The sequence below is a fragment of the Hippopotamus amphibius genome, chromosome 4 (assembly GCF_030028045.1).
Source record: "Hippopotamus amphibius kiboko isolate mHipAmp2 chromosome 4, mHipAmp2.hap2, whole genome shotgun sequence".
Classification (NCBI taxonomy): Eukaryota; Metazoa; Chordata; class Mammalia; order Artiodactyla; family Hippopotamidae; genus Hippopotamus; species Hippopotamus amphibius.
In genome coordinates, this window is record NC_080189.1 from 116325961 (window position 1) to 116342017 (window position 16057).

The following is a 16057-nucleotide window of genomic DNA, read 5'->3' on the forward strand; positions in this document are numbered from 1 at the left end:
CTTTGCTGTACAGCAGAAATTAACACAACATTGTAAATCAACTATACTTTAATGAGAAAATAAAAAAATAATTCTTACATCTTCATAATGGAGAAGGAGAAAAGGAAATGAGCATCAGCAAACAAGTCGACTTCGGGGTCCTAATTATCTTAGTCCTAACGGTCAAGGCTGTGGACCAGTCTGTTCGTCCTGGGGGGATGAGGCCTTTGCTCTTTTGGCTCACTAACCCTTGTCACCCTGTGCTTCCTCCTCCAGAGGTGACCACCTACTACTTTGGCATGGGACACCGGCCCCTTCCCCGCTTCCTGTGATCGAGCCAGCGGCCAGGGTTGCCGTGGGGTGGGGATGCCTGTCCATCACCAGAAGTCAGACTCTTGGGAGATGGACCCTGACTTGTCGCCCAGCTGCAGGCTCGGTGACCTGAGCAGAGGGAGCAGTCTGGAGAGTCGAGCCAGCAGCTCTCGTTCCAGAAGTCTCACTCTGGTGAGTCCCCGTTTCCCTGGCGCTGTGTGCTTGAATGTTGGCTGACTTCACCCCTTGTCAGGAGTATCTTACAGCATCCTTTGGGGTAACTAGCTTGATGTTTTGGAATACTTGCTATCTGAAGAGGCATTTCAGTGTTAATCATCTTAAGTTTTGCACAAATCCAGAGTGGTGATAACTTGGCTGCTGAGACCCAGAGCGCACCATGCCTGAAGGCGGCCACCAGCCCAGACCAGGGCTCCTACCTTTCAGATTCAAAGAATGGAAGAAGGGAAACACATCACAGGATAAAATCAAATTCACTTTAAAACAGAGGTTTAACTTCTCTACAAATATAATAAATGCTTTCGTATCCCTTTCTCTTGGCATCCAGACCTTTACATAAGCATCAACAAGCTTTGGGAACTTTCACAAAAAGTGAAAGTTTAAAGTTGAGAGATGACCTTTGACCCTCCTCACCCCTCAGGGTATTCATCTTTCAGGATGGAGACCTTCATATTCACAGAGGGAAGGACAGGAGAGAGTTCACCTTGGTTCTCAATAATAATGGTGCATTGTTATCTCAGCCCAACTTCAATGGGAGCACAAATTCCTTAAGATACACGGAGCCCTAAAATTAACCCCGGCTTGGCTGAACATAAGAAAGAAGTGTATAGAGGGCAGAGGGCAGCTAATAGTAATGGTAAAATTTTAGAGGCTCCTACTTGCATATTTTCTTTTTTTCAACCACCATGGTAAGTATGTAATAAATATTATTTGATCGATTCACCAAAGAAAAATATATTATCAATTATTCTCTGAATATCTGAGAATATATAAATCCTTAAGATTAGAGGATTTGGGGCTGATTTTTTAATTTAAAAACTGTTTAAAGAATATGTTAAAAGACATATTAAAAGGGTATGTAGAGAAGACATACAGATGAGCACTCCAGTCATTAGTGGAGTCTGTTCTCCAGAGCACAGTTAGGAAGCAGCCCGGCTCTGGTGTAGAGGGTGTTTCTGAAACGTGGTGTGGACAACTTGGGAACCGTGGTCTAAAGGGCTGCCTGTGCGTGTGGGGAGGGGATAAAGTTGAGAATGGTCATCAGATGACCTCGGTCTCTGAGGAAACGGGTGTAGTGCGTTATGAGTCAGTGTTGAATTATTTTCCTGCCTTTCTCATTCATTTTCTTATTGAACTTGAGGCAAATCTCTTAACATCCTTTGTACTGTGGCCTCTTTTGATAGAAAGATGAAATAATACCTGTTCTGTCTTCTCTTGGGAGAGACCATGACCCCAGCTGTGTCAAGTGCTCTGAATTTGGGCCAGGAGAGTTGCTGCTTTTCTGTCTCCATAGTAGTCACGTAGGCCTGTTCCTCACATGAACCGTGATGCCCGCTCTTACCACATCCTCTGTGGAGGCTCAAACTCATATACTCCAAAGACAGACAGGACGCGACTGAGCCCCGCAAGCCTGTCCACGGAGGACTGCCTCCCGTCAGTTCTGTGTAGGTGATTTAGCCCTTCGCTCAAGTACTGAAGCACTGTTCTCAGAGGTGAGAACACAGGCGGAGCTTGCATTCTAGTGGCTGTAGTCCCCCTGGCAGGATAGGCTGCAGATGTGCTTCCCCAGGCAGCAGAGTCTCAGACGGAGGTTATAGTGCAGGAGGTTTATCAGGGCTGTTCCTGGGCTCAACATCTGGGAGGAAGAGGAAGAAGGATTTGGGCAGAGAGAGAAGCAGGGCTGTGAGGCAGACCCAACGGAGGCCTTAGCTGTTCCTCAGGTGGCCCTGGCGCTGCAATGCCCTTCAGCTGTCCCAGCTGGGGCCGGGAGTGGAGCCTGGATATCCAGTCCATCATCAGCTTTGGGATGAGGACAGCCCTGGAGGGAGGCACGACCTTGACAAGACAGTTCCTTTCAGCCGGAGACAGTCCCCAAAGGGGACTGACAGCTGAGGACCGCCTGCCAGCAGCATCCCCAACACATAGGGGACCAGGTCCTTCATCGCAGGGTGGTCTGGGGGGCACATCACACTCCCCACCACAGAGGTGCAGGAGAAAAGGAACAGAACCTTTTGGAGGGACCGAAGCCACCAGAGCAGCTGCAAGATGTCTGAACTAGAAGAAGCAAGACTGCAAGATGAATTCGGGGAGTTTACAAGAGACCACCACGCAAATACAGCTCTTCATAGAGCGTCCGTCTAGGCAGGTGGGGTGTTCGTTCCATCATCTGGCAGATTTGGAGAATACGCATCATTTTGACTCTTTGTCAGGAATGTCAGACCCAGGAATTCATCTTCAGAGACAGAAGCTCTTCTTTGAAAGGAGGTCTATTAAGTTTCAGCTTCAGAGTCACAAGGAGAAATGGTTTATTATAAAACTTTTCATCATGGATGTAGTTTTCGGTAAAATATTACACAGGCTCAAAGACAGGAAAGACTATAAATCTCTTACATTTGTCAATCTCAGGAAGTCAAGGTGGGTGAGGTGACCACAGCGTCATGCCTCTGAGCTGCCTGTGCTGGAAGGGCTTTGTGAGCCTTAATGCTGGGCTAAGTAGCTTCCACAGTGGAGTCGAGTGCAGATCAGAAGGACGTCCCCCGAGATATTTATAATGTCTAAGTCCTCCCAGAAATCTGAATGCATTTTTCAAGTTGCTTTCTTCTTTACTGATACTAATCAGTATCCTGAAAATCAGCTCAGAATAGTCATAAACACAGGATATTGGAGACATGCCTGGGTTCAAATTCAAATGTACCTCCCTTTGTAACCTGGGAAAAGTTACTTAATCACTTTCTCCATTAGTTATTTCTTCATTAGTTAAAAAAGGGGGGTGAGGGACTTCCCTGGTAGTGCAGCAATTAAGAATCCGCCTGCCAATGCAGGGGACACGGGTTCCATCCGTGCTCCGGGAAAATCCCACATGCCGCGGAGCAACTAAGTCCCTGAGCCACAACTACTGAGCCTGCACTCTAGAGCCTGTGAGCCACAACTACTGAGTCCTCATGCCACAACTACGGAAGCCCATGTGCCTAGAGCCCGTGCTCCGCAACGAAGAGTAGGCCCCACTCGCCCCAACTAGAGAAAGCCCGCACGCAGCAACAAAGACCCAATGCAGCCAATAAATAAATTAATTAATTAAATATTTGAAAAAATAATAAAATGTGTCATTAAAAAAAAAGAGGGTGAGTGAGATAATAATTCTTTCTCAAGGGTTACAGTAGAGATGAAATGTCCGGCATCTAGTCGGTGCTTCCTAATTATGGTACCAGCTCCTCTGAGTGCCCCTGTTAGTCCCAGCTGGAGAATAACTCCACTTCATTCTGCCCCGTGTTTGGGTCCATGCTTTCCCTTCTATCCATCTCTTATTAGTAGCCTTCTGAATTTCTTTCTTTGACCAGTAAAGATGAGATGGTAAAACGAAAACTCTCCCTTCCCCCACTCCCAGTATCTCACCCATTTCTTAATTCTGCCCGTCTTACTGGGGGGCATCACTTTGAATTTAAATTAAAGAATGCTTGGGACTTCCCTGGTGGTACAGTGGTTAAGAATCCACCTGCCACTGCAGGGGACATGGGTTTGATCCCTGGTCCCAGAAGATCCCACATGCTGCAGAGCAACTAAGCCTGTGTACCACAACTACTGAGCCTGTGTGTCACAACTACTGAAGCCCACATGCCTAGAGTCCGTGCTCTGCAACAAGAGAAGCCACCGCGCTGAGAAGCTCGAGCACTGCAACGAAGAGTAGCCCCCGCTCTCCACAGCTAGAGAAAGCCCGCGCACAGCAACAAAGACCCAACGCAGCCAAATAACTAAATTGATTTAATTAATTAAAGAATGCCCACCGTCTACAGTTCTCTTCTATCTGGTAGAATCAAACACTGTGACGTGTTTGATTTGTCTGTACGTTTATCACTGTGTGTAATAGAGGATGACCGTGGAGACAGCATTGCAGAGTCTACTTTTATGAAACATATCATTCAATTATATTCTTATGATATATTATATGTTTGAATAATTCTTCCCATACCCCACTTGCCTACCTGTTTCTCACTGTCTGACAGAGTATGTGTTCCCATCCCATTCCAGTACCTTCTACGTAGACCCGTGGAGTCTTTTCAAGTGTTTCCCTTTATGGGACAATCATTGAGCCAACGTTAGTTGTCATCTGTTTTTATGTTTCACAGTTGTGTATCTTCCTTCCATAGAACTGACACACTGAGAAAATTTGGCATTTGAGTTTAAATGGCAACTGAAGTTTTCTAAACACTTGACTTTTTACAAGACTCCATATTAGCAGTGGGGTCCCCTTGAACGAGCAAACTGTTTATACCATTACAGAATCTGTAAATTTTTGAAAGATGTCTTATCCTCATACTCTGCTTTCTGGGAGTCTACATTTGGAGAGGCTCTATATGTTTTTATTCTAAATCCTCAGTCTTTTTATGAGTTGTCTCTTTAGAATGAGAATCAACTGTAGCAGTTTCTCCAATCCATGTTCTTTATTCCCTGACCTCATAAGAGATTCGTTAGTAACCGTGTGTTTAGGCCTTCAGATTGTATGGGATTAAATGCACCCCTTGAAGGGTTTTTTAAGTAAAAGACAGTCTAGTTTTGATTTATAAAAGTATGTGTTTCTTTTAAACAAAGGTTATTTTAAAAAGAAGATAAAACATTAATGCCTAATGTTAAATGAGAGTATTGTAAAGTTTTTAAACATTAGCTGGAGTGTTGTCCGGAAGATAACAGATCTTTGCTCTTTAGAAACCTTTCTCCTGAGCCAGTACAAGTTAAAAATTAAAACAGCTGCTTAGGTAGGATTCTTGTGGCTGTCCACACGGCCGCCCTCATGACCCAGGCTGTTCTAGGAGGGCGAAGTGTGTGAACTCTTTTATCACTCAAGAGGCTAGTTGTGGTTGTGTACATATGTTGTTTTTCTTGTAAGAAATTCTTCTTCTGGACATTTTTGAGCAAAATGTATAGCTAGAACTAGAATAAACTGGCCAAATCCTTGTATACTTGACTAAGAGGATCTCTTTTTCCTTTGAACTGTAAGAAGGACAGCTTCGGTACAGGACGAAATTGGTAGTGTGGTTCTGGAACTTACCACCTCAAGAGGTGATGGGGAATCATAAAAGGTTCAGAAAGGATTTAGAGACATTCACAAGTGATAGCTCTTTAAGGCGACAAAGGAAGCCATGGGTGTCAGATGACCTGTATTCTTAAGCTCTTAAGGCCAATATCTCAGACACTCACGAATCTCATCACACATCCAGGCTGCACTGCCAGGGACCAGTGCTGCCTCATGCCGGGATCCTTGGGTTCTTCTTTTGCACGTGGTTTGAAGTCTGCTCTGCCCTGCGGGCACCCTGGAGCTTCCTCCAGAAGAGAATATGATTTGGCCTAATAAGAGTGTGACGCTCTTAATAGCCATAGGAATTAAGGAAGTTCATAATGTATGTGCCACTTTGAGGGTGGATTCGAAACAGCCCAAATCCCCACGCGTACTTCCTATTCATTTTTATCTCTAACTTGGGCAAAAACAATGATCAAAATCCATTGCTGAGTTTTTGCAGATTTGATATTCAGTGAACTGTCCTGAAACCCTGCCTGGTCCCTCAGCGGACAAATCTTGTGGCCTCAAGTCACATAATGAGCCTGTGATCAGACAGTGGTCATTGGCTCCTGACCACCCCTTCCTTCTCCAAAGCCTCTGAGGTCGTTTGGCCTCACCCATCGGTCGTGAAAAAGAAGGTAAACCAAGCAGGGGTGCAGACTTCCCTGGTGGCGCAGTGGTTAAGAATCAGCCTGCCAAGGCAGGGGACACGGGTTTGATCTCTGGTCCGGGAAGATCCCACATGATGCAGCGCAACTAAGCCCGTGTGCCACAACTACTGAGCCTGTGCTATAGAGCCACAACTGCTGAAGCGCATGCACCCTAGAGCCCACATGCCACAACTGCTGAGCCCACGTGCTGCAACTACTGAAGCTCACGCCCCTATGGCCTGTGCTCCACAACAAGAGAAACCACAGCAATGAGAAGCCCACGCACTGCAATGGAGAGTAGCTCCCACTCATGGCAACTAGAGAAAGCCCACGAGCAGCAACGAAGACCCAACGCAGCCCAAATAATTAATTTGAAAAAAAAAGCATGTGGGGGTGAAGCCATCTCCACGGGGGGGCTCTGCCTGGAGTCTAAGCAGGACACTAGGAGTCTGACATGCTTGTCGCCAGAAAATTTCAAGGGGAAGACACAGAGGCATGGAAAGGAGAAGCAGACTGGTCAGCAGTGACCCCATTGTCCTTTCAGCTCTGGCTCCTTCCCCAGATTGAACCCAGAGCTTCCTGGACAGAGCAGCTATTTTAAGACAAAGCTAAATAGCTTTGATGAGAGTTCAATTTCAGTAAACATGTAGTAAATGCCCACTACATACCAGATCGGATAGATGATGGAGTAAAACTCAGTTTTAATCACTTTGGGAATCACAGTTTAGTGACACGACAGCCACGCAGCGCTCTGGAACGTGTGACAAGCTTATGCGGGGTCTCACGCATGATGCCACGTGCTTAAGGCGTTTCCATCTCAGTTGGGACCGCTTTATAACATTGCCAGTTCAGAGAAGTTTAAGGTGGCCAGGGAGCCCAGTGTCATCCTTCAAAGCCATAATTCTTTCAATCTGTAATCAAAACTGAACACATATCTCATCCCCCACGGGCTTGTTTGTGTCTCTTTCCGGCCAGAAGTACAGGTTACGTTAACCATAGTGAAAAATTATAATAGGGACTCGTTAGAAATAGCCATAATTAAGCCCTTAAATGAAACCGTGGGAAAGGCCAAATGCACTTATGGTCTTTCTTATGAGGTTGCCAAAGTAAGCGTGGCATTCGCAGTGGGGTCGGAAGCACAGAAGAGGCTGATTCCTATGTTCTTCTCGCTGCCCCTACGTTGTGTTTCAGCTCCGGGGGGCGGGGGTGTCTCTTATCAACTTGGGTTTTTAAATCAGTAAAGCCTTGCTCAAGTGTCAGGGAGATCATTTTGGTGTCTGTAGGAAGAAAATGTGACCATCAACTCACATTCTGCCAAAGCAAATACCCAAGGCCGCCTACCTAGGAGAGTGGAGTCCATCTCAAGAAATTTTTTTAGCCATCATACAATCATAATCTTTCTTTTTTTTTTTTTTTTTGGTTTAAAATACAGGTAAATTCTGCTGGTTCTTTTTTTTTTTCCCTCCCTCACAAGGAGTTACCATCATTGTCTTAATCTGCCGTGAAATCCAACTTCTTTGTTTAAAAGAAAAGCAAAACAAAAGAAAAAAAGCCTAAGAACTGAATTAATTCGGTGGCTTTTTTAGGTGGGGTTTATTTTAGTATGAGTGTTTTAAGCCTTCTCAACTTTTTTGTTCAACCAACCAAAGGTTTCTTCCTCTCTGCCATTTCCCTAAACACACATCTCCTGTCCCACCTCTGTGGTCCCATAGGTCTGTCTACGATTGCTGACTTTTGTCCCTACTGGTCGCATTCGTTGTAAGAGTTCGTGATCCAGACAGGAGCACGTTCCTCTCAGAGCGCCACTGGGATTTAGAGGGACACTTTTGTTGTCATCTTGGCGGGAGAGGATAGACCAGACTGGGATTCTGTCCTCCTCCTCTCGGGAGACTTGAACAGCGTGTGTTACAGCTAAGGCAGTAGAATTGGCGTTTTGAATTTTCTATTTTGAACACATTAGAAATTATTTTTTCACTGTCATAATACACAGATTAGGGTAGAAATGGAGGTGCTCCAAGTTCTTGAAGCGAAACAGTGTTTCCCTGGGAGGCTGTAGACATTACCTGTAGTCAGCATGGTGGGTGGGGTAGCACAGATGAGGGGTGGCTTTCTAGACATTTCCTTTAGCACCTGGAGAATCGTAGCCTTAAAGAACTTCCCGAGTTCTCAGAGCTCCAGGTACGAACCTCTTCCCCTGGGTGGATTCTAGGCTCTTCTCCCAGCATGGCCCCCAAACACCAGTCTACACTTCACCCCAAGCGAAGAAACCGGAGAAACCGAGACTGACTGCTGCCTCCGGGTCAGAGGCAACGTCTGCTTCTCCGAACTTGCCGAAGGAAGAAAAAGAACAACAGCAAGGAGCAACTGAACATGTTGATGAAGTACAAAATGAAACAGACAGACTTAATGAACAAGCCAGTGAGGAGATTTTGAAAGTAGAACGGAAATATAACGAACTCCGCCAACCATATTTTCAGGAGAGGTCGGAATTGATCGTGAAAATCCCCAATTTGGGGGTGACAACATTTGTTAACTATCCACAGGTGTCTGCACTGCTTGGGGAGGAGGATGAAGAGGCGCTGCATTATTTGACAAGAGTTGAAGTGACAGAATTTGAAGATATTAAATCAGGTTACAGAATAGATTTTTATTTTGATGAAAACCCTTACTTCGAAAATAAAGTTCTCGCCAAAGAATTTCATCTGAATGAGAGTGGTGTTCCATCTTCAAAGTCCACTGAAATCAAATGGAAATCTGGAAAGGATTTGACTAAACGTTCCAGTGAAACACAGAATAAAGCCAGCAGGGAGAGAGAGCATGAGGAACCAGAAAGCTTCTTCACCTGGTTTACTGATCATTCTGATGCAGGTGCAGATGAGTTAGGAGAGGTCATCAAAGATGATATTTGGCCAAATCCGTTACTGCTTGGTTCTGGACATGGATGATGAAGAAGGGGAAGGAGAGGAAGAAGATGGTGATGATGAAGAGGAAGAAGGATCGGAAGATATTGATGAAGAAGGGGATGAGGATGAAGGTGAAGAAAATGAAGATGATGAGGGGGAGGAAGCAGAGGAAGATGAAGGCGAAGATGACTAATGGAACACTGATGGATCCCAACCTTCCTTTTTTAATTTGCTCCAGTTCCTGGGAGCAAGTTGCAGTCTTCTTTTTTTTTCTCCTCTTGTTCTCAGTCACCCTGTTTTTGAGGTCCCTTTTCTCCTTTATACCATGGTTCACAACCTATTTTGGGGGGAAATACCTTGAGCAGAATTCAGTGGGAAAAGAATCTCTACCCCTTTCTGTTCCAAATTCATTTTTGTCCCTTCTTGTCTCAACAAAAACTTTATGGAATCCACACCACCACACTCTGTGGGAGAAAAGAAAAACCTTCTGCTCCCTTAGCTCTGCTGGAAGCTGGAGGGTGCTAGGCCCCTGTGTAGTAGTGCACAGAATTCTAGCTTTTTTCCTCCTTTCTCTGTATTTTGGGCTCAGAGATTACACTGTGTCTCTATGTGATATGGACAGTTAGCATTTACCAACATGTATATGTCTACTTTCTCGTTTAAAAAAAGAAAAAAAAAACTTAAAAAAATGGGATTATAGAAGGTCAGCAAACGGTGGGTTTGAGATGTTTGGGAGGGTTAAGTGGGCATTTTGACAACATAGCTTCCCCTTTGGCATGTTTGATTGCGATGTTTAATGGACATCCTTGCAGTTTAAGATGACACTTTTAAAATAAAATTCTCTCCTAATGATGACTTGAGCCCTGCCACTCAATGGGAGAATCAGCAGAACCTGTAGGATCTTATTTGCAATTGACATTCTCTATTGTAATTTAATTCCTGTTTATTTTTAAATTTTTCTTTTTGTTTCACTGGAAAGGAAAGATGATGCTCCGTTTTAAACGTTAAAAGTGTACAAGTTGCTTTGTTAGAGTAAAGCTAAATGTGTACACGAAGGATTTCAAAAAACAAAACAAAACCAAAAAAACAAAAACAAACAAAAAAGAACTTCCCTTTACTCCACAGCCCAAATTGGCACATTAAAAACTCCATTGATAGGGAATATTTTTTTTTAAATCTCTGCTGTCAGCCTACTACCTTCCACATAACAGAGACAAATTTATGTTCTCTTCCATTCACCCCCTCCTGAGAAAGCTGCTGTGTTTTCTTATCCTCATTTTCTCTCTGCTTAGTTCTCTGGGAACTGAGTTAGCAAATCTCCTGTCCAGTAGCACCAGTGGTCAAGCAGGGGCCACCCCGGCCAGGGCGCCAGCTCTCTTCCCTCCTCACAGGGGGCCACTGGGCCACTGCCTTGTTTCTTCTTCTTAAATATATTATAACAGCTTTATTGAGATGTACTTCCCATACCTTGTGGCTCCCCCACTACAGTATGGCATTCAGTGGTTTTTAGTAGCTCCACAGGGGTGTGCAGCCATCATCACAACCAGATTTAGAACGTTGTCACCCGGAAGAAACCCATGCCCACTAGCAGTCATTCTCCACTTCCCTCCAGCTGCCCTTGGCCCTGGGCAGCTTCTCATCCGCTTCCCAGTTCCACAGATGTGCCTGTGCTCGCTGCCTTGTCTTTGAGGCTCTGCCTCTTCCTTGAGGCCCACATCTTCTTCTTTAACATCCCTGCTTGAGAGAGGCAGTGGCAGCATCTCCTGGGAACGGAGGCGTAGGCAGGAATTCTCTCGGCCAAGGGCCACGTGCCCCTTTCCTGGCCCCGAATCCCCGGCTCCCCAGCCCTTGGCACTGGGGCTTTTCTCTGTTTCTGCTTCATTCCCTCTTCCAGGTACGGCAGAGTCCAGGGTCATTTGGAGGGCAGCTTCTTGTCTGGGGAATTGGGCAGCAGACTGAGTTCATGGCATGTGTGGCCCTGCCCCCGAGGTCAAGGCTCAAGGCCAGGCTGATCACAGACAAGTCACCCAGCCTGTCCTCCAGCCTCTAAGGCTCAGGAGAGACCTTGGATAGTTGAGGATGCAAGAATCTGAGTCTGCCAGGTCCTGGCACTCTGATCGCTGACTGGCCTGGTTAAAACTGATTTATGTCTTGTGTTTTACAAGAACACTGAGGCAGAACTGGCAGCCCGAGGAACTCCAGGATAAGACATATGAGACGGCAGGCATTCAGGCACAGCTCTTGGATGACTATGTGATTAGAAAGGAAATAAGTGAACAGAACAGAAAGCAAGCAGAGAAGTAGTTCTGGCCTTGGCCGCTCTGTGAAATAGTTGTGTGACCCTTGGAAAGTCATTACTTTGCCTCTGCACCTGTTTTTCACACCTTCAGGCGAGGGAGCTGGACTGATTGACCTTTGTGTTGCATCTCTCAGCCCGTGAGTCCTATAGTTTGTCGTACAACATAAAATGGTTGAGTAGGAGCTTCTCTTTCTAAGCTTATTTTCCAAATGAAATCTTATGTTGGGACTCCTCGCTTTGAGGTTGGATTGGATGTGCGGGGTTTATATACCCCATTCTCATTTTGGCCCCTCACTTAATTGGGAAATGGGTGTGTGTCTTAAGCTGACGGTCTATTACAGCCCAGTCACCTATTTAATTCTACCCTCTGTCCATCCAAAGAGAAATCATTATACCCAGCCAAAGTAGATTATCTACAAGTCTTGAAACACTGAGTTGAGAAGGTCAAAGTAGGAGGAAAAGGGTGGAGAACATTAATTTATTTCCCAAGACATTTAATTCAACAAAAAGTTGGAGTTAAGATTTTTTTTGATTTTGGTTGTTACCATTCTCATGTCACCGTGATGACATCCATGATGGTTTTAATTTTTAACTAGAGGGGTCTTTGTCATGCTAAGAGCCCCAGTCATTTTAGACTCGCAGGGTTTTTGTTGTGGTGGTGATTGAATCACTGAGCTGAACTACTCTGCATGGAGAGAAGAAAAATGTGAAGTGTCTTAGGGTGAACCTGGAAGGGTTAGGGGTAGTGTGTGCTGAATGATGGGTGTGGGGTAATCCAGCAAGACTAAGGTGGACAGAGGAAAGAGGAGACAGGATACTCTGTGCCACACGTGACCCTCCAGATGATCCCACGAACCCACAGTAAGTCTAGAAAAACCACAAAACGAGTAGCGTCGCTGGATTTCTTATGAAAGTTTCATGTTCTGGTGGCCAGAGGGCCAAGACAGACCAACGTGGTGAGGGGGCAGCTGACACTGTGGTTACAGTTTGTGCCTCCTGGACAAGGGACAACCTCTCAGCTCTGTGCATAGTTCACTGATGCCTCAGACGTGGGTCTTTCCTTTAGTCTAGCAAGGTGAAAAGCATGGGTGATGAACAACTACAGTAAAAAATAGAATTTTATATAAGAGTTGACTCTACCTATTAAATATCCTTCAACTCTATCTCCTTCTCTCTGCTCCCATCACCACAGCTCTACTTTAGGTGACTTTTAACTTTTGTCCAAATTGTTTCCATATTCAATTGTCCATACCGTTTCCTGTTTTCCACACCGTAGTCAACATGATCTTTCCAAAATCCGTATCTAACTACCCCGGTCCCCTTTTGTTTAACTCTCACCCACTTCTCTCAGATTATTGACAGTCATTTCCTCTCCAAAGTTTTTCCATATCAGACCCCCTGCCCCAAAGTGTGAACTGATACCCATACTGTGTTTCCCTAACACCCCGTAGTCACCTTGTCATAGCCATTTCCACCCTCTAAAGTAACTGTCTGCTTTATTGTCTGAGGCCCTCATTAGATGGGCTAAACCAGACAGCAAGAACATTATTTACACCCTTGTATTTACATTGCCTGATGCTTACTAGAGGCTCAAATATTTGAATGCATGATTCAGTGGATGCTATGGGAGGAGGCTGGAGTTGTGGTGACATTTAAACTGGACCAGAAAGGACAGGTAAGATGTGGCTGTGTAGACATGGGCATTGCTAACAGAGAAACAGATCTAGGAAATAGCAAGCGATTTGATTTGATTATAGGGAAGAATTAGCAAACCCCAGCCTGTGGACTAAATCTGGCCCCCTGCCTGTTTTTGTAAATAAAGTTTTATTGTAACAAAGCTGATAAGCTCATTCATTTACATATCACCTGTAACTTTCACACTATGTTGACAGAGTTGAACAGTTGCCACCATTAAGACTGCAAACCCCAAAATGTTTACTATCTGGCCCTTTACAGAAAAAGTTTACCAGCCCTGTTATAGAGTATAAAGGGAAGAGGAGTGGGAGGTAATATTTAAAAGGTAGGTGGAACCAGATCCTGGAGTTCTTAGAATAAAGTGTAAATCCATTAGTCATATATTCTGTAGACATAGAGGACTTCTAAGATTACAACACTGGTTCTTTTGTTAAAACCTATTCCTGGACTTCCCCAGTAGCGTAGTGGTTATGAATCTGCCTGCCAATGCAGGGAATATGGGTTAGATCACTGGTCTAGGAAGATCCCACACGCCATGGAGCATCTAAGCCTGAGAGCCACAACTACTGGGCCCATGCACCACAACTACTGAAGCTCACCCGTGCTCTGCAACAAGAGAAGCCACCAGAGTAAGAAGCCCACGTACCACAACGAAGAGTAGCCCCTGCTCACCGCAACTAGAGAAAGCATGCATACAGCAATGAAAATCCAACACAGCCAAAAACACTTAAAAAATTAAAAATAATAATAAACCTATTCCTCTCTTCTTTGGTTCAATAAAAGTATTAAATTTCAATAAAAAGTATTGAATAAGGAATGCTTTCTGCCCATTTCCCCCTATAGTATCCTGCTATTCTTCCAATGTGCCTTCACACTGACCCTCTTATTAGAGGGAAAATTGAAGTTCTTAGGGGCTCCACAACTGCTAGATATGTAAACTGATAAACTTACAGAGACCTAGTTAATACGAAATGGTTACAGTTTCAACTGGAGAAAAATTATTCTTAAAATCACTCTGTTCCTCCCCCCAGCCCACCCAACCTTAAAAGAAGTGGAGCAAAAAGATATGCCATGAACTAAAACCTAAGGGCACACTGTTTCTCAAGTTCAAACTTAAAAAAGGAAATACATACAAAACCTGATTATAATGAAAGGAAAATTATAATCTGTCTTGTGAATATACATGCAAAAATTCTAAACAAAATGTTGGCAAATCAGATTCAGTGCTGTATAAAAAGGATAATAACATCACAGTCAAGTTGGACTTATTCCAAGAATGCAGGGTTGGTTTAATAGTTGAAAATCAATCATTGTACTTCAGTACATTAACAAAGGAGAAAGTTATGGCAGCCAGAATTGTCTCTGGACATTGCCAAATGCCCCGAGGTTGGGGGGGTAAAGTCATCCCCAGCTGAGAACCACTGCAATAAATGAAGAAACCTTTGACAGAGTTCAAAACCCATTCATTATTTTAAAGACAAACACATGGAGCAAACTAGGAATAGAAGAGAGCTTTCTCAGTCTGATGAAGATCATCTTTTAAAAACCTACAGCAAATACTGTACTTCATGGTGGAATATGGAAAGCTTTCTCCCCGACATTGGGAACGAGACAAAGATGCCACTTGTGTTCAGCTAACTGGAGGACCCTGGTGGTACAACAGGCAGAATGAAGAAAATGAAAGGCACAAGGAATGGAAAGGAGGAAATAAAATCTCTCATTTACAGACACCATATGTAGAAGACTGAAAAGAGCCTACAGATAAACTGTTAGCATGTGCAGCAAATTTGTTAAATTTACTTATTTTGCGGTCAGTATAGTATTTCTATAGGCCAGCAACAATTAGAAAATGTTTAAAGTGATGCCATTTCTAATAGCATCACAAAACATCAAATACCTAAGAAGAGAGATAACAAAAAGTGTAAAATCTCTACACTGGAAACTACAAGATATTATTGAGAGAAAATAAAGAACCAGATCAATGCATATCAAATGTTAGTGCATTAGTATTACCCAGAGGGTCTGTTAAAACAGATTGAAGTCCCAACCCCTTAAAGTTTCTGATTCGGCAGATATAGATGGGGCCCAAGGATCTTTATTTCTACCAAGTTCCCAGGTACTGCTACCACTGCTGGGTGAAGGACCACACTTTAAGAGCCACTAATCTAAATAAGTGAAGGCATATACCATATGTGTGGATAGAAAAAATATTGTAAGACATCAGTTCTACTCAATTTGGGGAAATTCCATGGAGTCCAATCAAAGTCCTGGGGTGGGGGGGTGTATTTATGTATATATGGAAACTGACCAGCTGATACTGATGTATATGGAAATAAAAAGAGCCAAGAAAAACCAGCCAGCACAGACTTAAAGAAGAACAGCAAAACAGGAGGGCTTCAAACTTGAGACATACTATAAACTTATAATTAAAACAGAGTTTTATCAGTGTACAAAGAGACAAGTAGACAAAGGAACATAAAAGAGAATCTAGAAACAGATGGACTCATGCACTGTCACCTGATTTACAACCAAGGGGACCTGCAGTGGGGAAATGATAGTCTTCTCAAGTAGTTTTGCTGGAACAGTTAGGTATCAGTGTAGGAAATAGTGAATTGTGACCTCACACCATACACAAAAGTTCATTCCGATGAACTGTAGCACTAAATATAGAAACTTAAAAACAATCGTGCTTTTAGAAGAAATAAAACAGGCAAATGTCTTCATGACGGTGGAGTAGGTAGAGGTGTCTTAAATAGGACACAAAAAGCTCTAAAGAAAAGACGGATACATTGTACTATACTACAATTAAGGACTGGTCATTAGAAGACCCCCATTAACAGAAAAGGCAAGCCACTGGGTAGGAAAAAATATTTGCAATAAATATGCATAAAAGAATAAATATGCATAAAAGTATGCATAAAAGAACTCC

At 43.9% G+C, this 16057-nt stretch overlaps 1 protein-coding gene and 1 pseudogene across 1 annotated transcript in view; both read left to right on the top strand.

The window, feature by feature from the left end:
- Positions 1-16057, top strand: part of PROSER2 (proline and serine rich 2) — a 44005-nt gene that overhangs the window by 19275 nt on the left and 8673 nt on the right. Inside the window, exon 2 of the mRNA XM_057730215.1 lies at positions 256-483. Within this exon, the coding sequence (XP_057586198.1) occupies positions 346-483 (138 nt within the window). The 5' untranslated portion in view covers positions 256-345. The remainder of the gene's footprint in view (positions 1-255; positions 484-16057) is intronic.
- Positions 8455-9327, top strand: LOC130850833 (protein SET-like; annotated as a pseudogene).